This window comes from Piliocolobus tephrosceles, chromosome 16, assembly GCF_002776525.5.
Source record: "Piliocolobus tephrosceles isolate RC106 chromosome 16, ASM277652v3, whole genome shotgun sequence".
Lineage (NCBI taxonomy): Eukaryota > Metazoa > Chordata > Mammalia > Primates > Cercopithecidae > Piliocolobus > Piliocolobus tephrosceles.
The window spans coordinates 53,832,719-53,844,032 of NC_045449.1; the positions used below are offsets into that span (position 1 = coordinate 53,832,719).

The 11,314-nt window shown below is 55.4% G+C and overlaps 1 protein-coding gene across 1 annotated transcript; it reads right to left on the reverse strand.

Annotated features, from left to right (window-relative positions):
• Positions 1–7,072: 7,072 nt before the first annotated feature.
• Positions 7,073–9,749, reverse strand: SPATA32 (spermatogenesis associated 32). Its single transcript, XM_023191380.1, has 4 exons — positions 9,745–9,749; positions 8,952–8,991; positions 7,700–8,652; positions 7,073–7,100 (listed from the first exon to the last, which is right to left on the reverse strand). The coding sequence occupies exons 1-4, from the start codon at positions 9,747–9,749 to the stop codon at positions 7,073–7,075; spliced, it is 1,026 nt and encodes a 341-aa protein (XP_023047148.1).
• Positions 9,750–11,314: the final 1,565 nt, after the last annotated feature.

An 11,314-nucleotide genomic window follows, 5' to 3' on the forward strand; every position in this document is an offset into this window, starting at 1 on the left:
GCCGCAGCCTGTTTGGCTCAGCAAACGCTTTACTTGTACAAGCTCTTCATAGCAGGCCTCTGCAAACCAGCGGGCGCCTGGGAGAAAGATTGCTTCTTTACTAGATAGAGTTGGCGGCGAGGGAGCCCGGTTTGAGGGGACGGAGGCTCTCGTGGCTGGCCCGGGATCCCTGCGGGAGGCCGGAGGGGGCCAGCGCAAGGGCGAGCGGGCAGCTGGGGTCAGACCCGCCCGGCCAGCCCCGCAGCAGTTCTTCCGGCTGCCCCGCCCCATTTGCGCCAGTCCTACCGCCTACCTGGGCATCTGGTCCCTTTTCCTTTCGCCTTACCCAGTACGTAGTGACGCCATGAATGACCTCGCCTTACCTCTCCGCGTGTGCCGCCTCCGTCTCCCCCTGCCGGGGCCCCATTTCTTCCGGGCCTGCCCACGCTCCTCGCCTGCCCCTCCCCTCCGCCAGCCAGTATTGCCCCATCTGTCCGTCCCGCCTCCGCGCACCTGTCCCGCCCCTCACTGCGTATCCCTCCCCCGCCCGCCGGCTCTCACCTAGGCCGAGCCACGCCCCGGGTTGGGCGGGAACTTGGGGCGGCCGGGCTAGTAGGGCTGGGTCAGGCGGAAGCCGGGGCCCGCGGCTGGGCTTCGTGTCCTGCGTTCCGGGAGCGCCGACCCCTCCAGGTTAGGAATCTGAGAGTAGGGGCTGCGCGCACCTGGGGTGGGTACCCGGGAGGAGGTAGAGGAGGAGACGGTTCTCAGAGCGGGTCCTGGGGGTAGGAGACGAGGGCGGGGGTTGTGAGTGGCTGGGAGAAGTCCCTCCCGCGGGTCCCCGCGCACCCCGCCCCGTCGGAGACTCACCTACTTCGTGCAGTCTGTGCAGCGAGCGCGCCAGCTCCTAGTTGGAGAGGCCGCTGATGCGCGCCGCGTGGCAGAAGGTGAGGTCCGCGTGGAGCGCCCCCCAACCCCCGCAGCCTGGGCTGAGCCTCAGAGCCCACTGCTTCTTGTAGTAGTAGCTTGGAGAAGAGAGGCGGGGCGGCCGCCTCAGACACTCCCAGCCCCAGCCCTCTCTGTCTCACAGGTGCGGAAGCCAAAGCAGGGCTGGGAGCCACTGCTTTGTCCTGGGGCGACTTGGGGCCCAGGAAACAGACCCAGAATTCAAGGCTCCCGTCTCTAGGGCGGGAACATCAGGGGTCCCGTGGAGCTGGTATGGTTGTGCCCACCTCATCACCTCCTCTGCCAACTTGGAGGGCACAAAGCCCTGGCCCAGCAGCTTGAACAGCATTTCCAAGAAGAGGGTCTGCAGTCCCTGGGGGTCACAGACCTGGCTGTTCGTCACCCGGCTTGGGGGCAAAAAAGGTGAAGGAGCGTGAGGAGGGGGCTCCCCCTAGGCCAGGCCCACCCCTCCTCCACCAGCCTTGCCCCTCACCCATGCACCGAGCCAAGCGGTGGTTGTCACTGAAGACACCCAGGAAGTCACTGAAGCTTACGATTCCAACACCTGGGGAGAGAGGAGTGGGGGCGCTGTGGGTGCCTGCCCCTGCAGAAGGCCTGCCTTACAGATGCCTGCTGGCAGTTCCAGGTGTTAGAGAATCTAGTCCTGCCTCTAGCCAAGGGCTGACCCTAGTTTGAATGGGCGAGAAATGACCCGTGCCTTGGGGGTTCCCAAATCAGGATTAGGATTAACACAGTAGCAACGTTTACAGGCCATGAGATAGATGTGTTGGTCAGGGCAGGCTTCCTGTAAGAGGGAACTTTAAAATAGGAACAGGCCAGGATTTTGTGGGAAGGGGAGGTATTCTTTAGAAGAATGCCTGGAAGTGGGAGGGGACAAGAGGACAGGGATGGGGCACCCACCATCCAAGTCTGCCTGCCGCAGAGCCTCGAACGTCTCCTGTGGACTCAGTTGGATACCCACATTGCCTAGGGCACCTTTCATGCTGCGCATGTCCACGGTACCTGTTGGGCTGCAGCTGAAGAGTTTGAAGATATCCTGGAAGGCTGAGGGTAGAGGGGGACAGGTGGCAAGATGAACCACCCACACAGGAACCCTGAGAGCCGTCCACTCGAACTCAGGTGGAACTGACGACTTGGCTCATTCCAACTTCCTCCCGGGTGTTTTAAATTTTTATTTATTTATTTATTTTTGAGACAGAGTCTCACTCTTTGCCCAGGCTGGAGTGCAGTGGTGAGATCTTGGCTCACTGCAGCCTCAACCTCCCAAGCCTCAAATGATCCTCTCACCTCAGCCTCCTGAGTAGGTGGCATCACAGGTATGTGCCACCACACCTGGCTAATTGTTTAATTCGTTGTAGAGATGGGGTTTCACCGTGTTGCTCAGGCTGGTCTTGAAGTCCTGGGCTCAAGTAATCCTCCCGCCTTGGCCTCCCAAACTGTTGGGATTACAGATGTCAACTTCCACACCTGGCCTGTAACTTTTAATATAAAGAGTAGCAGTGGCTGTTGTGTATTGGTACATGTTATGTGCCCATTCAGTCCTCATGTCCAAAACTCATATTTGAAAAACATTCAAAATTCATGTCCAAGGTCACATCTGGCAGTCTGGCTCTGAAGCTACAGTGGCCTTGGAGCCCTGCTGGTGCCTGGCATGTCGTAGGCACCGAACATTGTTGATGATGAATAAAGTGATTCTGCTTTGAGGGGCCCTTGCCAATATCAGGACATGTTGTTTGGGGGAGCATGGGGCTGTGGTGTCTTTTGCCTTTACCCCTGTGGTCCTAGACCCCATGAGGCAGGGGAACTCAGATTTTTCCTCTCATTTTTTCTCCTCCTTTACTTTCTCCCTTCTTTTCCATCCTGTTCATCATCTATCTATCCATCATCTAAATACCTGCATTCACCTATCTACCAATCCATTGAGTTTTCTTTTCCTTTCCTCCCTCCTTCACACACACATGCACACACACACACAAACTCTGAGCTCTAGGGTTGTAGAGATGAGCAAATCAGACAAGCATGGAGGGATGGTTGCAAACACTGACTTCTTGCAGTGACCCCAGCTTCAGGGCAGGCAATCCCTTGTAGTTCCTCCCTGAGCACCCCCTAATTTTCTTCCTTACTCCCAGTCCTGGGGCCCTCACCTGCCAGCTGCTGGGGTGTCTCGCCTGTCAAGCTGCCCCAGGAGAAAGAAAGAGGTTGGAAAGGTCTTTGCACCTGTTGCATAGAAATGCCAGGGCCAGCCAGGCCTTACCCCAAACCCAGCCCCCAAGGCCTGGCCCCTGGTCCCTGCCTTTACCTCTCAGACCCAGCATCTGGACCTGACTCTGCTGGATGGGCAGCCACAAGGCCCTGGATTTCTGTTGCCCTCCTCATGGTGTGTTCAGCCTTTGTGGCCGTGGCTACTGCTAGCTCCATCTGGGTCAGCTGGGCAGTGTGCAGCTGCAGCCTCCCTTTCTGCATCCTGCCTGCCTGCTCCTCTGCTGGATCTCATATGAGCAGCCTTTGAGGCTGCTGTGGAGGCCTTAGAGGCAGGAAGGAGAGAGGCAGAGGGGTCCAGCCCACTCAGGTACTCAGACCTGGGACCAGGCCTGTGGGTATACAGTTCCACCTCCTCCCAGGATTCTCCACATGAGACCGTACCGCAGTCCTCTATGCAGGGGATTCTGGGGAAAGGGCTAGGGCAGTGATTCCCCCCACCCCAGGTGAGGGAAAAGGACCCTCCTCCAGACCTGGTCACCTGTTTGTTCTCAGTGATGACTCGATCTCTTGGTCTTCTGCCCTCTGCAAATTACTCCTAAAACTCAACAGTAAGGCCAGGCATGGTGCTCAGGACTGTAATCCCGGCACTTTGGATGGCCGAGGAGGGAGGATTGCTTGAGCCTAGAAGTTCAAGGCTGCAGTGAGCCGTGATGGCAAACCATTGTACTCCAGCCTGGGTGATGGAGAGAGAACTTGTCTCAAAAACCAAAAAACAAAACCCCTCAACAGTAAGAAAATGAACAGCCTGATTTAAAAAAAAATAAAGAAGGGCAAAAGCCAAGTGTGGTGGCTTACATCTTTAATCCCAGCACTTTGGGAAGCTGAGGTGGGAGGATCACTTGAGGCCAGGAGTTTGAGATCAGCCTGGGCAACACAGCAAGATCCCATCTCTACAAAAAATAAAAAGCTTAGCCAGGCATGGTGGTGCACACCTTTAATCCCAGCTTTTTGGGAACCTGAGACGGGAGGATCACTTGAGCCCAGGAGTTCAAGGCTGCAATTAGCCATGATTGAGCCACTGCACTTTGCCTGGGTGACAGAAAGAGGCCTTGTCTCAAAAAAAAAAAAAAAAAAAAAAAAAAAAAAAAAATCTAAACAGGCACCTCGCCAAAGAATACATACAAATGAAAGTAAGCATATGAAAAAATGTTCAAAATCATATGTTATCAGCAAATTGCAAATTAAAACAATGAGATACTATTATGCACCTATTCAGATACCAAAATCCAAAACACTACCACCACCAAATGCTGGTGAGGATGTGGAATAATAGGAACTGATGAATGCTGGTGGGAATGCAAAATGGTGCAGCCAATCTGGAAGACAAATTTGGCAGTTTCTTACAAAACGAAACACACCCTTATCACATGATCCAGCAATTGTGCTCCTTGATATTTATCCAAATGTTTTGAAAACTCATATCCACACAAAAACCTGCACATTGATGTTTATGGCAGCTTTATTCATAATTGCCAAAACTTGGCAACAACTCAGATGTCTTTCAGTAGGTGAATGGATAAATAAACAGTGATACACCCAGACAATGGAATAGTATTCACCACTAAAAATAAATGAGCTATCAAGCCAGGAAAAGACGTGGAGGAGGAACCTTAAACGTGTATTACCAGGTGAAAGAAGCCAACTGAAACAAACTGCATACCGTTTGATTCCAAATCATTCTGGAAAAGGCAAAACTTTGGCGATAGTAAAAGGACCAGTTGTTGACAGGAGTTGGAGGGGCCAGGTAGAGCACAGAACTTTTAGGGCAATGAAACGACTCTGTATCACACTACAATCAAAACCCATAGAACGGGCCGGGCGCGGTGGCTCACGTCTGTAATCCCAGCACTTTGGGAGGCCGAGGTGGGTGGATCACCTAGAGTCAGGAGTTCAAGACCAGCCTGGCCAACGTGGTGAAACCCAGTCTCTACAAAAATACAAAAATTAGATGGGCATGGTGGCGGGTGCCTGTAGTCCCAGCTACTTGGGAGGCTGAGGCAGGAGAATCGCTTAAACCCAGGAGGTGAACAGAGGTTGCAGTGAGCTGAGATCACCCCATTGCACTCCAGCCTGGGTGACAGGGCACAACTCTGTCTCAAAAACAACAAACCCCCATAGAATGTAGAACACCAATAGTGAACCCCAATGCGAACTGTGGACTTTTGGTGATGATGATGAGTCAGTGTAGGTTTATCAGTTGTAACAAATGTACCACTGCAGGATGTCCAGAAGCAGGGAGGTTGTATGTGGGTGGGGACAGGGGTACATGGGAACTCTCTGTACTTTCCACTCAGTTTTGCTGCAAACCTAAAACTGCTCTAAAAAATAAAGTCTATTAATTTAAAAAAACCTATGGAAAGATTAGTCCTGAGAGCCCAGTGATTCTGGCTCAGTCCCCCACCGCCCCCAAGACACCCACCTCTGCAGCTCCTCCTTGTCCTTCCAGTCTCCCGCCCGCTTCTCCTCCTGGCCCTGACCCATTCTGAACTGCTCATCCCTTCCTACTCACACCCTCCAGGCCCTAGGCATCTGTCTCCTAGGACCCTCCGAAAGCTGGGCAGGCTCTTGAAGATCCACAAGGCTGGGCTTTCACTTAGCAGGGAACCTGAGGCCAGGCCATGGCGCAGCCTCCCCTTCTCCCTCCCCCAGGCTTCCCTGTCCACATCCCTGTCCGTCCATGCACTCCGAATCCCCTTCCTTCCTTTGCTGCCATCTCTACTCTGCCAGGAGTCAGTCTATACTGCCTGCCCTCTCGGCCACCAAGGCCAAACCCTGGGTGGGAGGTGTGTGCATTTGTGTGCGTTTTTTTCTTCTTCTTCTTTGAGTTGGAGTCTCGCTCTGTTGCCCAGGCTGGAGTGCAGTGGTGCAATCTCAGCTCACTGCAACCTCTGCCTCCTGGACTCGAGAGATCCTCCGGCCTCAGCCTCCCCAGTAGCTGGGACTACAGGCGCATGTCACCACGCCCAGCTAATTTTTGTATTTTTAGTAGAGATGGAGTTTCACCGTGTTAGCCAGACTGGTCTTGCACTCCTGACCTCAAGTGATCTGCTGGCTTCTGCCTCCCAAAGTGCTGGAATTATAGGCGTGAGACACCACACCCGGCCTTGTGTGCATATTTGGTACATGTGACTGTCACAGGCACATGTGTACATGGGGATGGGTGTCGTATGCTGCTTCCTCTGTGTGTGGGTGCTGTATGTGTGATGTGCTGGGCAGCTGGTGATGTCTGTGTGCACGCGTCTGGGTGATGTATGGCTCTCTCCTACATTTGAAGGTACTTCTAGCTCCGGCCTGTTACCCGTGGAGGACCAGTCTTTCAGCCTCATTTTCCTCCCCTTCAAACTCCTGGACACAATCCCTTCCCCATGCCAGGCCTTCCCCATGAAGAGTGCAGGAAGATCCCCCTCAGACCCACTTTCTCACCAGTCCATGCCCAGGAGGCCATCTCCTCAGATGATCCCAACACTTCCCTGGCCTCAGGCCAAGAGGAAGCCTCATTTCACAGTTTAAGAAATGGAAGCCTCAGAGGACACCGAGGTCGCCCCAAGACCAGCCACAAATTTTTCTGCTGGCCTAGAGGGCTGGCCAGGAGGGAGTGAAAGGAACTGACCCTGGGGAGTGGACAGGTGAGAGATGGGTGGCCAGGACAAGGGTGGCGTTGCCCTCTGGGGGCAGGTGGAGCTGGGGCAGCTAAAAAATGGGGTGGCAGACCAGGACACAGCAGCCAGGTGAGCTCCCTGGCCCAGGGGCATTTGCACAAAAGTCTGAGCCGACGGCCAGCACTGGAGGCTTTATTGGTTCTGTCTAGTCATTTCTCTGGGGTTGTGGGGGCTGACAGCTTAAAATGGATTTTCACCAATAATGGATTCTATTTCTCTTTTCCTGGCGGCACTGAGCTGCAACACAAAAGAGAGAGTGTCACTTGGGCCCCAGAGGTTGGTCGAAGGAGAGGGTTGAGCCCAGAGGCCCCTCTGAAGAGGTCACTGGGGGTAAGGGGTCTTCTGCTGCTGCCTGTGTCTGGGCAGCTGAGGTTATGTTCTATGTCCATTCACCACGAGAAAGCAAGGTGTACTGGAGTGCCCTGCATCCTCATTCTCCCCTCAAGAAAAGTGTCCTGGACCCCAGGGTTGGGGCCAAACGACTCTCAACAGGGCAGACCCCAGCCTGAGCATTTCCGACCTTGGTGAGGCCCGAACCCCAGGGTGGGAAGCCGCCTAATGCCAGCGTGGTCCTTCCCAGTTTGAACCCAGGCCCCTGTGCCCACCCTCCTTGGTCCCCAGGCCTCCTCCAGCCCTCGCCTTGGCTCTGCACCTCGGTCCACTGGAACCTTGTTCTAACAGCCTTTACGAGGTCACTGAGGTGGAGGCGTCACAGCCCACTGCATCCTGCTCCCAGGTCCTCATTCCAGTGTTCCCCACCCCTACCCAGCTGTGTGAGGACCCCCCATGTTCTAGCACAGCCCCTCTATGGGAGCTGTGGGGCTGGCCTCACTCACTCTTCCTTGCCTCCCGGCAGCACAGGGGACGTGGCTGGTGGCTGGAGAAGCTGCATTTGCCTTTCGATGATGGCCCTCTTGATCCCTGGCTTGCTGAAGTCAAAGTAAAATTGAGTGAAGTTCTTGTCTTGCTGACTCCAAGATTTCAGTGGTGCTCTGGCTTCACGTGGTTTCTCTGGCAGGGTCTCTGCGTGCTTTTCTGGCTCTTGCTCCTCCGCAGTGATCAGGAGGGGCTCTGTGGAAGGCTCCAGAGCCTCCTGGGGTGGAGCTTTCATCATGTGTTCCAAACTGGGCATATCCATCCTGCTGGAGGAGGCCATGGTCAGGGAAGATGCAAAGGTGATTAGCTCTGCCAGGCCAGTGGGTGGCGGGAGATCTGAGGACAGGAGGGGGCTTGGCTCCTGGGAGCTTGTGGCCAGAGGAGCTGAGCGGGCATCGGGGCTCTGGAGCTGCTCCTTGGAGCACAGGGCATCAGTGGGGATGGCCTCCCGGAGCCGGGAACTGATGGGCTGGCCTGCGCTGCCATTGTTGAGCTGCATATTGATGGCCCGCTGCAGGCTGTGCTCTGAGGCCTGGATGAGCTTGTTTGCCCAGAAGAGGTGCTTGGAGGTCTGTACACTGATGGAGTGATGGCAGGCGGACACGTGGTTCTCCTCCGTGAAACTCCCGTAGTTTGAGTTCAGATTCCATGGTCTGAAGGTCTGCGGCGTGGGCGGCGCCATGTTGGAGTGGACGGACTCTATCTGGCACACCAGCTGCAGGGGCTCTTCGAGGTCAGACTCCTCATTCCAGTTGGCTTTTGTGTCCAGCTCAGTTTCAACCTTGAGGGCTGGGTACAGCTCTGACTCCAGTAAAGCTGGCACCTGTCCGATCTCCAGTTCTGGGTCTGGGTCTGGGTCTGGGGCCAGGTCCACTTTGAGTTGGGGCTTCTGCTCTAGTATGTCTGCCTCCAGCTGAAATGTTTCAACTCAAGGCTGAGGAGGCAGGAGCGGGAGGTCCTGCCCCTGAGGCCCTCCCTGGCCCCGAGTCCCTGCCCCACCCCTGCCCCGGGTCCTGCTCTCTTCCCCCCGCCCCCCAACCCCATGCCTGCCTCCTCTCAGAGACCTGCCTGGTGAGGGTGTGTGTGTGAGTGTACCCACACTGGCTGGTACTAGGGTCCCAGGATTGTCAAGGGTAGGGGCTGGTGGGGACTTAGGGAAGAGCCCTGCCACTTGCCTACCACCTCCCCATAAGAGGACACCCCCATTTTTACCTCCTGTTCCTCTTGTATCTGGTGTTGACTTAAGTCATCTCTAAGACAGAAGGAGACAGAGTGGGTGATAGGGATCTGTGGGGTGGGTGGTGGCTTCAGCGGGTAGGGGGTTTCCGGGGCCCTCAAAGCCCTCTGCCTTGTAACAGAGGCTGGCAAGATGCACCTCCCCCCGACCACCCCGCCACCAGCTCATCCACTCCCCTGGCTGTCCCACTCCACTGCCACCAGGAAGTCTGGAGTTGTATTCTGAAACTTTAGTGAGTTTAGGAAACTCCTTGTCAACTCATGCCCCCCCTGCCCCCGCAAAAGAGGAATCCAGTTGGTTGGAGGTAAGGCCCAGGAATCTCATTTTTATCAATCATTGCAGGTGAGCTGGGGCAACTCACTTCGCGACTTAGTGCCCAGAACACTAGTCCCCAGCAGGGGAGCCCCGGAGCAATGTCCTCCCACCCACCTGCCCACTCCTTCTTCAAGTGCCTGCCCACCCCCGCCTTGAGCAGCTCTGTCCTCAGCAAGCCAGGTAGCTCTGAGGGGTCAGGTCCTATCCTGTCCCTGGGTGTGCCTCACCACCCCTCAGTCTTCCTCTGCCAGGGGCTGAGGGCACACACAGAAGTGGGAGGGTAGATACCCCATGCCCTCCCCAGTCTTTTGGCCTGGACACTGGTGCCGGGGAGGTTTTGAAAATGGCAGAAGGGAGGGAGATCCTAGGCTGGGGGATTGGTGGTGTCGGGGGCGAGGCTGGAGGTCCTGGAGGGCTCGGAGGAGGCCTGTGATGATCGGGGATGGTTCTCACCGCATCTCTGCAACCTCCACTGACCCTTTGCTGCAGCATGGAAATCCATGGGTACCTGGCAGGGGAAAGGAGGTGAGGGCAGGGAGCTGCAGGGTAGAGGACAGTCCCGGAGGGATTCCGGAGCCAGCCACCTCCTCCTGCCCTTCTTTTTCTCTGTTCCCGGCTGCATTCCCTCACCGACCTGCCCTGCCCTCCTTGTTCCCTAGCCGGTAGCCATTCCTATCCTCCAGTTCTGCTCCCTCCACTCTGTCTGTGCCTTGCCTCCTCGGAGGCTCCCTGTTCCATCTCCTTCCCCCAAAACCGTGACTGCTAACAGTACCCCGACCATGACGGGGCGCTTCCATAGCCTGGGCACTTTACCTGCTTTATCTCTTTGATTCAACACAAAAAATGAGGACAGGTCCATTTGCCCAAGGCCCCCCAGCTGATCATAGCGGAAGTGGTGACTTGAATGCAGTTTTGACTCAGGAAATTCTTAACTCCCTGGCCCCCGGCTACTCCCAGGAGCCTGTAACTGCATGGAGTCTCCATCACGCCCCACGCGAACCTTCCCCATCTCCCCATTCCTGCTCCTCTGCCGGCTTCCTTTACTCTCTCTGGATCATCCATCACTGACTCCAGGCCAAGGCCTGCACCCGGGGTGTGTGATCTGAGGTGGTGCTAGCACCTAGGCGATGATTTATGAGCTCAGATCTCTTGACTCCTTGGGAATGTCCCCAACCCCACACCCCTCCCTGGAAGCTTGTATCTTTTACTGCAGAAGCTGTTTCTTCACCCTGTGGGGGTGGGAAGCACCAGGCTGCCCTGTTCTCTGCTACGCAGGGCCATGCAGAGGGGTTGATGGTGGGGCCATCATGACGACCCTGCCATTATGCAAGGTGGGTCCCCATCAGCCTGGGGTGTGGCAGGAAGTGACAGCCCTGACTCTGGCTGGGAAGAATCGCTCCCAGGAAGCGATTGGAAGGATGAGAATGTACTGCCGTCTCTTCCTAGAGATGTAGCGGCTGGAGGGAGGGGTACTTGCATGGCTGGTCCTGGGATTGGGACCATCTGCTTTAGCCTGGTCTTGGGGGATGTATCCCCCATCCCTCCACCTCCTTGATCACTGTGCTTCCCTGGCTTCCTCACGTGTCTCTCTTCTCCCTCTCCAACTCCCCCTACCCCAGGTCCTGCTGTTCCCCAGGCTTCTGACCTCAGGACTTTTGCTACCTTTACAAAATTTCCCTGGGCAGTTTAATCAACACCTACAGCCTCAACCCCTCCATAAATGGCAGCTGGGTATGGACAGGAGAAGAAATTACTGTTGTGTGAGCCTCTTAATAGCACTGAGGGCTGGGAGAAAAAGTCAGATGTTGACTCAGCTTGGGACTTCTGTGCCTAACTTGAGAATGTTCTATTAGGGATTCAAATGATATTCTACAGTATATGAAATAATTGAAATAATTTTTTTTTTTTTTTTTTTGAGATGGGAGTCTCGCTCTGACCCCCAGGCTGGAGTGCAGTGGTGCGATCTCGGCTCACTGCAAGCTCCGCCTCCTGGGTTCACGCCATTCTCCCGCCTCAGCCTCCA

Excerpts from the sequence above, each read along its gene's own strand:
- SPATA32 (XM_023191380.1), bottom strand. Across the intron at positions 8,653-8,951 it reads AGATACAAGAGGAACAGGAG|CTGGAGGCAGACATACTAGA; the intron begins GTAAAAATGGGG and ends GAAACATTTCAG. Across the intron at positions 7,101-7,699 it reads CTGCCGGGAGGCAAGGAAGA|CTCAGTGCCGCCAGGAAAAG; the intron begins GTGAGTGAGGCC and ends TTTGTGTTGCAG.